This window comes from Triticum urartu, chromosome 4 (genome assembly GCF_003073215.2).
Source record: "Triticum urartu cultivar G1812 chromosome 4, Tu2.1, whole genome shotgun sequence".
Lineage (NCBI taxonomy): Eukaryota > Viridiplantae > Streptophyta > Magnoliopsida > Poales > Poaceae > Triticum > Triticum urartu.
The window spans coordinates 574,839,560-574,855,379 of NC_053025.1; the positions used below are offsets into that span (position 1 = coordinate 574,839,560).

The 15,820-nt window shown below is 43.9% G+C and overlaps 3 protein-coding genes across 4 annotated transcripts; 1 reads left to right on the forward strand and 2 right to left on the reverse strand.

Annotated features, from left to right (window-relative positions):
• Nucleotides 1-229: 229 nt before the first annotated feature.
• On the forward strand, nucleotides 230-3,877 carry LOC125552799 (protein GAMETE CELL DEFECTIVE 1, mitochondrial). Its single transcript, XM_048716483.1, has 3 exons — nucleotides 230-867; nucleotides 3,055-3,244; nucleotides 3,318-3,877. Exons 1-3 carry the CDS (start codon nucleotides 329-331, stop codon nucleotides 3,549-3,551), a joined length of 963 nt encoding a protein of 320 aa, XP_048572440.1. The 5' UTR covers nucleotides 230-328; the 3' UTR covers nucleotides 3,552-3,877.
• Nucleotides 3,878-6,935: 3,058 nt separating this feature from the next.
• LOC125552800 (ubiquitin-fold modifier-conjugating enzyme 1) lies at nucleotides 6,936-7,857 on the reverse strand. The gene is made up of 2 exons (XM_048716484.1): nucleotides 7,400-7,857; nucleotides 6,936-7,303 (listed from the first exon to the last, which is right to left on the reverse strand). The coding sequence occupies exons 1-2, from the start codon at nucleotides 7,730-7,732 to the stop codon at nucleotides 7,082-7,084; spliced, it is 555 nt and encodes a 184-aa protein (XP_048572441.1). The 5' UTR covers nucleotides 7,733-7,857; the 3' UTR covers nucleotides 6,936-7,081.
• Nucleotides 7,858-10,429: 2,572 nt separating this feature from the next.
• LOC125552801 (protein FAR-RED IMPAIRED RESPONSE 1-like) lies at nucleotides 10,430-14,841 on the reverse strand. Of its 2 annotated transcripts, none has more exons than XR_007303800.1 (5): nucleotides 14,564-14,841; nucleotides 12,332-14,362; nucleotides 12,110-12,233; nucleotides 10,875-10,950; nucleotides 10,430-10,776 (listed from the first exon to the last, which is right to left on the reverse strand). XR_007303800.1 is itself a non-coding variant. In XM_048716485.1 (5 exons), the coding sequence occupies exons 2-5, from the start codon at nucleotides 14,353-14,355 to the stop codon at nucleotides 10,754-10,756; spliced, it is 2,202 nt and encodes a 733-aa protein (XP_048572442.1). In that variant the 5' UTR covers nucleotides 14,356-14,362; nucleotides 14,564-14,841; the 3' UTR covers nucleotides 10,430-10,753. The 2 variants fall into 2 exon arrangements, 1 of the variants encoding a protein (XP_048572442.1); XM_048716485.1 differs by having other exon boundaries at nucleotides 12,155-12,233.
• Between the last annotated feature and the right edge of the window lie 979 nt (nucleotides 14,842-15,820).

The following is a 15,820-nucleotide window of genomic DNA, read 5'->3' on the forward strand; positions in this document are numbered from 1 at the left end:
CACTCGAGCTCTGGATCACATGAGTATTTTCGGTGAAAAACTTGCTTCAACGTGAAAAATCAGAAGAAAAAAAAAATGGGCCGTGCTGTGCCGGCACGCGGGCCTTGCCTCGCAGCCCATGCATGCCGCAGGCCTTGGCATGGCCTGTTTAGCCGCGTGCCGGACCGAGCACGCGTTGTTCTGGGCCGGCCGGCGAAGTACGGGCCGTTTGGCCAGCTATAACCCTCTCCCTCGTAACCCCTAAAAAAAATAACCTCTCCCCCGCAAAAAGGAAAAGAAAAGGGAAGCAGATCGAACCCTCTCGTCGGCATTTCGCCGAGCACACGGCATGCTGTCGCTCCGGCGCATCCTCCGCCTCCCCGTGTCCTCCTCCCGCGGCCCCCGCCGCCTCCTCTCATCCCACCGCCGCGCTCCAGCGCACCCGGCCGCGGCCACCGGGGACGACGAGTGGAACGACGCGTGGGAGACCGCATGGCTCCCGGGCGACTCCCCCGCCTCCTCCCCGGCACCCGCCGCGCCGTGGGAGTCCCCCACCTCGGAAGCCGCCGCGGCCACCGTCCCGGCCGTATCCGCCGAGGTGGACCCTGACACGAAGGCCTTCGTCGCCGACATGGACGAGCGCTGGGCTGAGCGCCGCGCCGCGACGAGGCGGCTGCGCGCTCCTTCTCGCCCCACGGCCGCCGAGGGAGCGGGCGGCGCCGGGGCGAAGAAGGCAGGGGCGGACGAGTACAGGACGAGGAAGCAGCGCGTGCACGCTGCGCTTTGGGTGAAGGAGATCGACAAGATGGAGGAGGCGCGCCTCGGCGGCGGCGGCGGTGGCCGCGGGGCGGCCGACGACATCGACCGGCTTCTTGACTCGTGCTCAGAGTGCGTTGCTGCTCTTCTATCCTTCATTTTTTGTTCTCCAACAAAGCTGCGATTTGTAGCTGTGGTTGCTTAGTGTCATCAAATTGCTTGGTTATATTCGATTGCTTGTGATACACCGCACTTGTTGAACTAGTTTCCCACTAAAACCCCATTTACATGCGACATAATATAGGCGCCTAGTATCACATGACTTTTTAATTACAAATGCAAGTGGTAGAATTGTTGCGGTGTGTATCTTCTTCAGAGGGTTTATGACAATTTTTTTTTTTGAAACTGCATTGTTTCTCCTTCGTTTTGCAAGGAAGATGGATCATTGAGATAGTCTTTTTTTTTTTTTTTCCGTTTGTGGAAACGGTTGAGACAGGGTATGAAAGTGCGCCAAATTTCAATTGCATCATGTATAATGCCTTAACTAGTGTGATGAGAAATGTGAGGACTACAGCTAAGTGTAACCAGTAAGGTCCATTTGTACTGCGCTTTCTTGATTGCTGGTGGATTATCCGGTGAAACCTGTACTTTTTGAAAAATCAGGCTGAATTATGTATAATATGCATGTGATGACTGTTCAATGGCCAACACTCAAATTAAGTTTGGATGAAGTGTCTACTTGAGATGCTCACACGAAATTTGCTGTGAGCTCGTTCACTGCCTGATGTGTGATTATGCATTCTGATACGATGCAATGCATTTGGAACGGATTATAACCATTTTACACTGGTAACTCCAAGTTGAGCTTGGGAGCATGTGCTCCTGTCTTAAAAATATAGCATTCTACACCTTCAAAATTCTTGAAAAAGAGCACACATAGTCTCTTGCAAAGTTAGTGCAAAAACTTGCATTCTTGTGCCCTGTGGAAAAGGGATGGGTTCAGTGCATAAAAGGTTGCTATTCTAGGCACAACAGTTGTGCCCTGTGGAAAAAGAATGAATTCAGTCCATAAAAGTTGCTATCCTAGGCATTCATTCTTTTCTTCTCTGCAAAGAACAGAAACTAGCATGTTTTACTATGAAAATTAACAGGTGCGTAGTACACCCCCCAACTATGTCTTGAGTCCAAATATCACCATGAACTCCAAAACCACCCACTTTACTCCGCAAACTCTTAAAACTGGTTCAATATGACTTTGGATGTCGTGGCATTCATGTAGGCAATTTTTTTGGGTTTCCTGGCATGCCACTTGACGTGGCATCCTAGTTAGCAATAGTGAAATAAAAACAACAATGATGTTTGGCTGGCACGGCAGTGGGGCTGCCACGTAGCACCGACCCTACCCAAGTGTCACAGTCGGTGTTTTGTTGCCAGCCAACATCATGGAGTACATGAGGATGAATACCCATGGGCGCTCAGTCCTTGTGGCATGCTGCTTATTTATGTTTTCTTGCCAACATGTTTTTTTATGACTAAGCGATTTTGGCTTGTCTGGATCTCATGTAAGCGAAACTGTGACATATGAGGGTGCCACGTCAGGCAAAACACACGATGAGTGAACAGTGGACGGTTTTTAAAGGAACCAGGGGGGGGGGGGGGGGGGGTTAAACTGAACAATTTTGGAGTTGATGGTGAAATATCAAATATGAACTCGGGATATAGTTGAGGGGTGCAAAATGGAGTCTGCCATTATGCTGAAGCTTCCAATCCAGCAGTACGATCTCACAAATTATTTACACTGGTGGTTTATTCTGAATCTAGTAAATATCAAATTTATTTTGCTTCATTATACTTGAATACTGTACAGTTTTTGTTTGAGTAATAGCAAGTCTTGTAGTTGAATACTGTTATCTCTTGCTGAATAATGGATGTGTGTTATCTTTGTTCTTTCCTTTCCCGCTCATCACTTAGTTGACAGAAGTAGGCACCATCTAAGACTAAAATGACAGTTGAGTAAATGCACGCTTGACATCTTATTTATCCAATGCCTTTTGTGCTTTGGTTGTATTGCCTCATAACCGGACCACCGTGGCCATTAGGCTTTTATGGCCTATAGTAACCTGTAGGCTGCAATCCAAGTGCTTGCAGAAGCGTTTCGTAATTGAAATGAAAAAAAAAAGTTATTTCCCTACGACAGGAATACCATGATTGGCAGACATATTGTTTTCCTTCACTCATACGTCTAGGTTTTGTTAATATACTTGGTGCTCCAGAAGACATGGTTTCCTTACAGTACTCTGCTCGTGAAATGAAATGCAGGATCTTTGATTCCGGCAACGCTGATTTTGGCGATTCAAAGATTCCAGGCACCGGTGAGATCAAAACCAAGCCGGATGGTTGGGAGACTACCTCGAGGGGTCAGGACGGTAACATATGGGAGATCTCACAGCGCGAGGAGGACATTCTTCTCCAAGAATTTGAGAGGCGCATTGCTTTCAGCAAACAGCAGGTCATAGTTGACACAATAATTTCTTTGTTAAAAGTCTCCAAATTCCAAAATGACACTGAAACTGTGGTTGCAGATTGCTAGCTTCATCAAAACTCACATATTTAGTCGAAGACGGCCTATCGACGGATGGAAGTACATGATTGAAGAAATCGGCCCCAATGCGAGGAAAGGGAAGGGGAGCGTACAGAGGCTACCAAGTGTGACTGATCCGGCCACGCAGCCGTTCAGGGAGGAATCGCCTGTAATTGCGTCTGCTGGTGGTTCCTCCTCTGGTCCTCCCCCCTTCAGAGGAAACCGACATTACTGATGTTCAGTATGCATGCAATCCCCTGCCGATTTTCATTGCACACATCCAGGCTTTGTGGCTCCAGAAGTGCACTGGTGGCTAGATTCCTTGTGGAGAAACTTTGTGTATTTTCTGGGTCATATATGCTTCCTTGTGCTAAAAAAAAAACTCAGCAACGCCATCGCTCTGCCACTCGGAGGCCAATCTTTTGCTACATGCTAGGGTTAAGATGATATTTTCAGCAGAGATGTAATTGTGGAGGAAATGATGGAAAGGCATATCCAGACCACATGCATTTTGATGCACACAAGAAGAATATCTAGAGTGAGTAAAATTTCGAGGGCAAATCCAGGTTCAACCATGCATAGTGGACTACTCCCTTCGTTCCGAATTACTTGTTGCGGGTATGGATGTATCTAGATGTATTTTAGTTCTAGATACATCCATTTCTGCGACGAGTAATTTAGAACGGAGGGAGTACTGAATTAGGTCAACGAGTTACACCAATCTTACACCACTCCTTGAACAACTGTTGTGAATTGTGATGTTTGTGAGGAGATGGATTTGAAACATAGAAAAGAAAAGTGAGTTTGTGAAGTATTTTCCTTGAAGTGATGTTGATGTATGCAGGCAGCAATGACTAGAGGTGGTAGCACATCTTCAACGCGGATCACCAAATGGACATCATCAAATTTCCATTGAAAAGTAGAAGATGTTAGGTGTGGAGTTACGTGGTCCAACTGAGAGTGAGCCATGCAAATTTCCGGACTACCCCAAAGCTCCCCAGTTAGAGGATGGATTTGTGTGATTTTGGACGCCCGAACCATTTCACGGAGATTTGATGACTTGCGTTAGGTCTAAAAGTGTCCGGACCATCCTGTCCAATCTTTACAAGCATTTTAGTGTTCTGCATTGGAGACGGGCTAATGCATGAGATGGATGAAGTGAAGCTCGTATTTGTTTTCTTTCTATGTCCTGGTTGTAAAAGGTTATGTTATTCTTCATTTTGAAACAACTGCGAGTAAAATGTAAAACGGGTCTTCTTGCTATTATACAGTGCAATTCTTATACTCCCTCCATGCCTGCTTTTTATGAGCAGCCAGCAATGTTACATCAAGACTACTGGATGCAGTTTTGAAGATTCAGAGTATTCTACATGCAACTTTGAAGATGGTTACGTCGGTTCCGTGCATTCATACTTTTACCCAGTGCATTCATACTCCCTCCGTTCGGAATTACTTGTCGCAGAAATGGATGTATCTAGATGTATTTTAGTTCTAGATACATCCATATCTGAGACAAGTAATTCCGAACGGAGGGAGTACTTTGAAGATGGCTGTCTTAATGGTTTTGTACCAAGTTTTATTAGCATATTTTTATGTAATATGATTTGAACTGTTCTTCAGGATGATATGCTGGATCACCATTCAAGAGCAAAAGACTATCAAAGATTTGATTAGGTCTGTGATATACATCTATAGAATTTACATCAGTCAGGATGCACATTTTTGCGCGTGCAAAGGTTACTAGTCCCTCATGACTTATACTCTGGTAACACACGGCAGCGAACCCAACCACCGTGCTACACGGTACACCAGCACCACACACACTCACACGCATACCCGAAACCACACAAGCATGGAAACAAAAGCCAATGAAGCACTAAAGAAGTACAGCCAAAAACAGAGAACCAAGTGCGAAACAAACAACAAGAACAGCCCAAAAACAGAGAACTAAGTGCAAAACAATCTACAAAACCCTAAAGAGGAGAGGATGGAGCGGCAAGGCGTACATCTGCTTCAGAGTCTGATAGTAAGATGCCACGAGATAATTATACGGTACATCTCACAAGTAATGATAGATGAACTCCAAGTTTATTTGACATCACCTTATTGGCAACCTCTACAAACCCGGCTACTCTTCATAGCAGCATAGCACCATCCTGGTGAATTTGGCCAAAACAGAGTATAGGAAAAGAACCCCAGTATTAAAACTTACTTACAAGGTATGAAACCACATGGGAGAGTTTCAAGAACAAAAATCACGTGGGAGAGGTAAGAGTCCTCCTCAGAGGAAATTCAGGTTGCGTAGCTGTGTCAAGTGCCTGGGAGGAGTTGGTGAAAACTTGCTTTTAACTATGTCAGTGCTCCAAGCTGGAGCGAAGAGAAATTAGGTTCAGTTAATAAAGAACTCAACCTTCTAATAAGGGACCTACAACGTTTCTTGTCCTGTAATTCTAGCTAGCTTTGCCTTAGGAGCAATCTCATTGATACAATGTTCAGAGCGCAGGCTTCTCCCATTTGGTGTGGTATTGAATAGTCTGGAGCTACTCAAAGAGAAGCTTATTTGGAATGCCCCAGTGCCAAATAAGGTAAACATATTCAGTTGGATAGTACCTTGTGATAACCTTACTACAAACAACAATAAATTCAAAAGGAAGTTGGAGATTGACAACATATGCAGTGTGTGTTGCTGTGAAGCTGAAACTAGTTTTCATGCCACCTTGAGAATGGAGATGGGGAAAACCTGGAGCATTCCTGATGAAGCTTGTTTTAAATACACTGGTCCTGACTGGCTGCTGATCCTTTTGTTGAATGTAAGCAAGGATAAGTTAGCTAGAGTGAGCACTAGAGTTTAAGTTAGCTAGAGTGAGCACTAGAGTTTAAGTTAGCTAGAGTGAGCACTGTTAACAATTTCAGGTTGGGGCATGTCCAGACAGAGATTGGTCATTTTGTAGATGATGACTCTGTAAACTCTCCTTTTATGAATCAATGAAAACCTCTCTTCCCTCAAAATAAAGTATAGCACCAACAAATGATGAAGTTAACACAACAACCCGTAAGTCAATTCTACCGTTCCAATCATGAAAAGATCAAGCCAATATAAAAGGCAACAGTTTAACCAGTTTTAGGTTTCTAGCAAACATATTCAATATACCGTGTGTTAAAAACACAATGGTAGGCCTGTAGTCGTGCTACATCGAGACTTGGCAAAACAAAATAGACACGGAAGCTTGACAACTCAGAGGAGATAAACAAGCAATTGAACAATTGGTCCTATTTTTATTTCAAGTCGTTTAATATTCCTAGGATGATATAGGCAAGGCAAAAACATTCAAAAGACAATTGTGCACCTGATCTTGCTTACGCTCTATTGTCTTTTTCGAGACAGAAAACACAGTTCTGTTCACCAAACACAACTTTCAGGTTCCATCCTAAATTAACAGCATCCACCTAAGAAATCCAGCAGGGCGGAGGCAATTGCTTTGTTAAAAAATTGGTTATGAAAATCAATGTTGAATGCAAATCTACTACTTCGATGCACACCAAATCAGCCAGACAAACTAACTACAGTTCTAATCAGCAACCAGTTCATCAGCAAAATATGGAACGGCAAAGCACCACATGACAACTAGAGTATATGTATTGCTGGCTCTTATTAGTCCACAACCGAGTGGATTTTCAATCCTCCAATCCCCTTGATAACAACCATCATACTGTAACTGTCACTGTCAGCAACAACAAAAAAGACATACTGTAACTGTCTTGCAGCTAAGAGGCAGCGGCAGAGCCAGACGCAGCAGCGGCATCTGCAGGAGCGGCCTCATCGTCCTTGTGCTTCACCATGCCCGAATCGACCAGGATGGGCACCTCCGCGGCGAGCCACGGCGCGAGCCCGAGGCACAGCGCGTGCGCGAGGCCGAACCGCGGGCAGTTCTTGGCCCAGAGCGGCTTGAAGTGCACGGTGAGGCAGATCTTCCCCCCGCGGTACATCTGCATCCATGTCCAACAATCACAATCCACAACCAAGAACCCACACAACACACGGCGACGTAGACGGCACGGGAAAGAGGAAGCGTGATCGCGGACCTTGTGGGTCTTGCCGTCGAGGGTGGGGAGCTCGATCTCGGGGGCGACCTGGGGGTAGGCGACGGGGATGTCGAACTGGAGGGGGAACTCGTAGCGGCGGAGGTTGTGGACGTACCAGCAGGTGCCCTCCCAGCGGGTGCCCTCCGGGTTGGCGGCGGAGATGCGGAACCAGTCGTTGTCCTTGGCCTTGTTGACGGAGGTGTAGGCGATGAGGGCGCGGTACTCCTCCTTGAGCCGCTGCCGCCACGCGTCGCCGTCCCGGGGCCCCGCCCGCGTCGACAGCAGCGGGATCTCGCCCACCACGCTCTTCGTGCCCTTGTCCCACCCCTCCATCGCCGCTCCGACGATCTTCTTGATTTCCTCTGCTCCGCCTCTGCCCCTGCCCCTGCCCCCTTCTTCTTCTGTGGATCTGTCTATCCCCCGATGCGATTCTCGGGACTGCTTGGATTTCACGCCGACGGCTGCTCGTGGCCGTGGGGAAGGAAGGCACGGGTTCTCTGACTTGCGGTGGCCAAGTCAGGGGCGACTTAGCGACGGACAGCCGTCGGATCAATGATCCAAGGAGGCCTCGGGCACTGTTCAGAATGTTGTTCACTTTATTTTCCCTGCGATGAGAAATTTGTATAACTCGAACATCAAGATTACTTTTTTTTGCGAGTAAACATCAAGATTACAATCCGCGCAACATAGTTCAATGGAGTGAATAGCAAAAAACTATCACATTACGGTTTATCATTGCAAGAAACTACCTTTTTTTTAATTTTTCAAAAAACTATCAGAAAAGTGATGGGCCGCTCCGACGATCTTCCTCGCCTTCTTCTTGATTTCCTCTGGTCCGCCTCCGCCCCTTCTTTCTATGGATCTGTCTACCCCGATGCGATTCTCGGGCTATACTAGAAGGGGGTGAAGCTAACCGTGGAAATGGACTACGCTCAGGCGGTTCAATTAGTGATGGCGAAATGGTCGGACCCCTTGTGATACATCAATTTTTTTCTTGATGGGTAAATAACTTTATTTGTCAGATAATACACCCACTTGGTAAATGAGATCAAACGACTAATGTATGGTGAAAAGGATATAGAGTTAGTTAAAATCGACCTAGAGGTAAATGGCGCTAGCCACGCGTTAAGCGATGGATGAGGCACTCCACTGAGAAGATTGCACGCATAGTTCCACCATACTGTAACAAGTATATTATTGATCAATGACACCACCCCCCCCCCCCCCCCCCCCCCACCCCCACCCAAAAAAAAGATTACCCCCTCCCAAAAAAAAGATTTAGAATTGTGCAATCGGCAATTTGGGTCCAAGCATTCAGTTGCACTTAATTATTTCCACGGGGATTTTTTAAGGGTCACAAAATGAACATTTTTTATGGCAATTTATGTTGTCACGGGGATGGCAATTTCCTTTAGGAAATACAACAAATCTTGATAAAAAAAAACTAAACATGACGTATTTGTCATTGCTTGCTAAAGGAAATTGTCATCCTCGCGACAACATAACTCGTCATAAAAAAATCATTTTGTCATGCTTAAAAATTTGATCAAATTGTTATCAAGGTCTTGGCAAGCCAACAAGAGATTTGATAGTTAATGCAGTTTTAATGAAAAAACAATGAGAAAGAATGGAGATGGAAGAAAAAATCAAAATGAAGAAAAGGATGAGGGGCATACATAAAGTTGACCGGGGACGAGCGCGCAGCTAACTTGAAGTTATAGTTTAGAAAAAGTATATATAGGAGAGAGAGAGAGAGAGAGAGAGAGAGAGAGATAATATTTACTTTCTTTGGGTTCAATATCGGTCTTGTGGCACTTGTTGATTGGGGTTCACATTGGCCCTAAGTGCCGCAGGTCGCAAGAGAATTAGGCTTGAGGCATACAATTAATCAACTGTGTTTTCATCTAGAAGCTAGAATTCCCTTTGGTTCCATTTTTTTATTTTACACTGACATGTGTGAATCACAAATAGTTTTTTACATTTTGTCTAAACCAATTCATATTCGACATCAAAGGGCACTTTTTGTCGGCACCTGAATTATAACTCTTGCTGGGAGAAACATCTGGGGAATGCCTATCGATCAGTTGACTGATTTTCGTTTAGTGTAAGTCAAATTTTTGCCCAGTTAGAACGTGACAAGTGTGCACCTAGCTTTGTCTTTCAATCTTGCCAGAATTCAACTGATTTCTACCTGTGTAATCACTGATGATAGCTCCAAGAGCCCAGTGTAATATGCATCCTTCAAAATTACACTTCGCTTCTTGATGAGAAGAAACATGTCAAATTCTTAACTAGTTACTGAGAGGGAACATGACTGAACAATCGCAACTAAGGAAAGAGAGAGGAAAGAAAAACTAAGTGGAACATACACGAACCAAAGACACCACAACAATGGAGGTCTATAAAACTGCGGTTTTGAACTAAGGTTGAACTAATCTTAGTTCAAAACTGCGACACTTATTTTGGATCGGAGGGAGGAACATAAACAATGGAGCTGAACTTGAAGAAGCTTTGCTTTACAGCGAGCTTTAGCTGTAACATGACTAAAGCTGATCGACTAGATGAATCATGGCTGAAATTGATCGTCTAGAAACAAATGCATTTAAGTCTTATTAGAGAGCTCTAAGTGTAACATGAATGAAACTGATCGACTAGATGTAACATAACTGAAACTGACTGACTAGAAGTAACATGACTGACTGAATGAAATATAAGCAATGGCATGATGATTAACACTAATCTAGCTGAGCAAAGGGATGTGCAATCTCAAAACAGAGGAACAGAATAATGAATTTCAATGAAAACTTAATACTGATACACAACAGAGTAAAAGAAAGAAGAGGACTAGAGAAGAATAAAGAAATGAATAAGAAAATACTAATCTGATAAACTGATGAAGAAACTACAGAGATTGATAAACTAAACAATTGAAATGACGAGGAGCTAAGAAACTGATAAAATTGAAGAAGAAAGCTAAAACTGAGAAAAATGAAGAAACTGAGAAGAATATGAAACTGATCAACTGATAACTTGAAAAGAAACTGAAGAAGACTAAATGATTTAACTGACAAACACATAAATGAAGAAAGACTAAGGTTTGTGTCTGGTCATATATGATACCTAGACTGAAACATGGCAAAACATCGTGTCTGAAGCCTTGGGCAACTAGTGCTGACTATCTACAGGGCATCGAAATCGATGCCAAGAGTTTCATCATCATGAAAATCAGATGAGCATGAGCAACCCTATCTCCAGATTAGTCTACATCATGAATTTCAACCATCCAGACTTGGAAGTACATTTGGCCATGCTTCGCAGTGGAGTACTTCATGCTGATGCAGTGATCTCCACTCATCACCAACGTGGCTGGACTGTTCCTGCAGATGTTTATGTGTCAAAAATGGACATAGAAAAGACATTAATAGAAAAAAAATCAATGAAGATAGAATGATATATTGTTAAGGTGGTGCCTTACCCACGGATCGGGACCACAAATAGCAGCTTTGCATCAGGACTGACATAGAAACCACCCTGTACATCCCAGCCTTGTCCTGCTCACAACAACCACATTAGCAGATGTTATATTTAGAAAGGTATGAGCACTTTACTTCAATCAGAATTATTTAATGATAATGATTCCATCAGCAGTAACAACCAAATCATCTCAATGATCAGCTCAAGATAGACTAGAGCTATGTGCTTGTGGTACAGAAATTGGACTACAACAGACGCTACCTGGTGGAGGAAGGGTACCAACCCAAACTGAATCAAAAGGCTAAGCAAAAACTTCTTGACTGTTTTAGGGCTTGCTTGCACTCCGATTTTTTAGTGTGATCTGATTGGGATTGGTTGGGTTGGCTGCTGCTGCTAATGGCTCTTGGCATTTGAATGCAGACAGTTTTTTTTATATGAATGCAGATAGCTAGCTAGTTTGTTTTTTCATTTACTCTGGACGAAGCTGATAACTTGCAGTTTGCTCCCAGTTTGCACTGGATACTGAAACCCAAAGAAATGAGCAAAAAAAAAGCGCCATCACTTCCAACCCCCAAACAACACAAATGTTGACACAAACCCTTGATCTGAAAAAATCATTGAACTATAGCTCATTAATTCCATGACAAATCGAAACGAAATCGTATGTGGGAGACAGAAAAAAAAAGCTAAATCGAATCACAACAAAAGGAGGACAGACCCTACCCGGGGGGAGGGGATGAATCAAGGAGCAGAGCTAAAATTCGAAACCAGTGGAATAGTGGGAGACCCTCCCTTGCAGGTCAACGGAGGACTGCTGGGGGAGGGAGAGGAGGGGGCAGTGTAATTCACAACAATAGGGGCTGTGCTGAAGAGGTACAAGTCAGGATTGATCAGGGTAAGCAAGGGTCCCTATTTCAGGGATTTAGAAGGTTGATATTCAACTCAGACTAGCACTATAAGGTCAAGGTTTTATTTTATTTTGTTTTGTTTCAGGAGTTAAGTAACCATTAACCGTGTGGTATGCTAGCCTGGCCTTTGCATGCAGAATTTTGGCGGTACTGATTGGTGTTTCTCATAGAGTATCTGAATGAAATATTACATCCATTTGTTGTGAACTCTCTAGATTGGCGTCTTGCCCATTTTTTGATTTGCTGTTCTGTTTCTGCCAAGAGATGGTTCTTACACTTTAGTAAGTTACAACAGGAAGATCTTTTTGGATAACTAAAATTTAGATACCTTTCTCCTCTATTGACTTGGCATTTCATTTGTATTTGTTGGTACCTGCTGCTTCTTTGCTCTCAATTTTTTGACCACTTGATCCACTTTCGATTCCTTTCTCTTTGAAGGAGGACAACCTACACTGCGAATAGGGATTGGACTGAGTACAATTTTTTCCTTTTTTTCTTTTTCATTGTATCTTCATGCTTTGAAGTTGGATCCTTCTCTTAAACTTCCTACCTAGCACAGTACGCGTCAATCTTACTTTGTAATTCATTAAGGCCATCCATCACCAAGTCATGCAATGCATCAGACTCTGCACCATTCTCTGCCAGTTCGTGGGAACGCTTGCACAAATTATCATAACGCTGCACAACTTGTGTATCAATCATATCATCATAGGAGCATCTAATAAATGTGTGTTTGCGCTTAATATCCTTTCTCCATCGCTGCAATATATACCTAGAAGGTACATCTGTGATCTCCATGAGAGCAAGCACGGAAATGATGTGGCTACACAAGATGCCTCGAAATTCAAAGAGCCTACACATACACTGCACATCACATTCCCCTTGGTTGAACAAGACAATGAACTCTAAAATAACCCTTTTCTCTTTTCCTTTGCCATCCTCCCCTTCACAAAAAATCTTGCTGTCCTCTCTGACTCCAAATGTAAAAATTGATCCTTCTTTGTTCAGCTGAGTTGGATAGCAATAGATTTTACCTCTTAATTGATCTTGAAACTCTTTAAACTTTGCAGTAGTATATGCTGCTTGAAATTGTCTCTCAAAGTCATAGTGAGTAATGCATGGAATTTGCTGTTGGAATGACTTAGAATCAGCCTTGTTTTCTTTCTCTACCTTGTCTCTTAATAAATTTTCATACTGCTCCACAAATTGCTTCAGAGTTGTTCTAGCATTGACATAGCCATCAAAGAAAGCATTTACACTCTCACTCCTTTTTGTTGAAGACATTCCTGCCCAGAAAGTATCTTTTACATATGCTGGTACCCATCGATTTTTATTATCATATAATCCAGCAAGCCATTCATTCTCCTGAAGATCATATTTATTGATCATCTCCACCCAAGCTTTGTCAAAACCATGTTTGGTCAAGGAATCATACACCACATTTGACAATGTAGATTTAATGTTTTCATACCCATTAAGGTTTTCAGGAATCTTCTTCATGATATGACATGCACACCATCTATGACGAGCTTGAGGGAAAACTTCTTCAATAGCATTCTGCATTGGTTTGCATTGGTCGGTGATTATAGCATTTGGTGGTTTGCATGACATACAGCATAGCCAAGATTTAAACAGCCAAACAAAAGTCTCGGTGTCTTCATTGGACAGAAGACCACAACCTAATAGAACAGATTCTCCATGATGATTTATGCCAACAAAAGTAGCGAGCGGTATTGTATACTTGTTTGTTAGGTATGTAGTATCAAATGTGATGACATCCCAATAAGACTCGTATGCAGCCCTACTTCTTGCATCTGCCCAAAAGACATTTCTCAGTCGTCCATCCTCGGCCACATCCATAACATGGAAAAAAGCTGGATCTTTTGACTGCATATGGAGAAAATACCGATAAAGGGCATGTGCATCTCCAGCACCAAGTTTCAGGCTTCTTTTCTCTTGCAAATAGTTAGTGCATTCCTTTTCACCAAACTCAAGATTTCCATACCAGCCAGCTTCCATAACAGGAGAACCAAAATTCTTGTTCATACGTGCTCCTGCTTGATCATTCAATTCTAGCCTTCTCTTGGAATGCAAGTCCACTTTCTTATGACATCTCAGAAATCTGGCTTTGCTTGGACTTATAGGATGATTGTGGTCAAGCGTAACAGTCGTGATACAAAAGTTTTCCCCACGACGAGAGAAATTACTCTTAGCTGGGCATTGCATCCTTGTCGACGGATTAGGCTTGAATGAGTTCTTTGCTGAGTACTGAGCCTTCCCTTGTCTGTTACAAGCAAGCGTGAAATAAGTAAGCATTTTGTCTTCTCCGTGTCTGGTCGTCCTTCTTATGACACCAAAGCCCTTTTTTCTGGCATAAGCTTTGTAGAACCTGACAGCATCATCCTCGCTGCTGAACATCATCCCCTTCTTGGGTTCCAACGCCACGGTCGGCTCTGCCTGTCGGTCATCTGAAGAATCCCCAATCTCCTCGACGACGAAAGCATCTTCATCCTCTTCGTCAGGTGCTGATCTGTTCTGTTCTGCTACTTCATCCAAAGTTAGATCAGGCTCCATCAAGTACCTAAATTTGCCAACAAAAAGATCAGTAGGGGATACATTTTTCTCTAAATTGTAACATGGCTGCACAAACATAAAGGCGCCCTAGGTTGAGCAGGAGCCATCTAGAGGAGAGGATCAGAGGAGATGAGAAAAGGAAACTGAGCTGTGAGCTACGGTTCGGTACTAGGCACTGGAGTTGAGGAGTTAGAGACCGAGCGCATACCTTGGTGCTGCTGCTGCCGCTACCGCCTGCGAAGTGACGAGCTCAGCCGGCGAGCTGCCGCCGGGGAACGGGCTGCTACTGGCTGTTGCGTGCCTGTGTGAGAGGGGCTGAGGGGGAGCCGGGCAGTCTGTGAGGAACTGCTGGAATTCGGTGCCGGCCTGCCGCCGCCGCCGGTGTGAACCAGGTCGGGATCGAGAGGAAGGATCGGTTCAGGGGATCATCGGGGCCGGGCTAGGGTTAGGTCATTAGCTGGGCTGGACCGTATCGCAAACGGACTGAGATCCAGTGCCTTTATCAAGTGAAGTCACGCTGCAACTTTACCCTTCTAATCTCCATCCAATTCACATCCTACGGTCCAGATCACACAAGGGGAAAGGCTCTCAACACTTAGCAGTTTTCAGCATAGCAGCAAACATCAATATAGACTAGCTGCAAACAACGATGCAGTGGCACTTGAACTCAGTTTTATTTGAACAGATTGAAACCCAAAAATTAAAGAACTGCAGATACTCATGAGCAGACTATAAAACAAAATATGGTATTGTGACAGTGTGTATCCGCAGTTCTTTATTTTTTGGGTTTCAACACCAGACCAAATTTTGTTTTATAGTCTGCTCATGAGTATCTGCAGTTCTTTATTTTTTGGGTTTCAACATCAGACCAAATTTTGTTTTATAGTTTGCTCATGAGTATCTACAGTTCTTTATTTTTTGGGTTTCAATCTGTTCAAATAAAACTGAGTTCAAGTGTCACTGCATCGTTGTTTGCACCTAGTTTGTATTGATGTTTGTTGCTATGCTGAAAACTGCTAAGTGTTGAGAGCCTTTCCCCTTGTGTGATCTGGACCGTAGGATGTGGATTGGATGGAGATTAGAAGGGTAAAGTTGCAACGTGACTTCACTTGATAAAGGCACTGGATCTCAGTCCATCGCAAACGTACCAGGGGAGGTATCCTAGCACGTCTCGAGGGGGGAAAGAATTTTTTTATTGGATTGTTTACGAATACACGTTTATACGGGAGCGTATTATCTATACTCCTTAAAAAAGCGAGTTGGTGATGATGATATGCCTGTCTTCGGGCCATATGTACCATTCGATCTTGAATCTAAGGTTAAGATTGAGATGAGACACGTTGGACGGAGCCAACCACCAAAACAAGATAGTCTGAAAGTTTCTCCTTCTCTCGTGAGACAGATTATTCTAGAACCCCTCCAAGTTTCCTCGCCGCCGGCCCCTCTCCTCTATTTCCCCGTTACC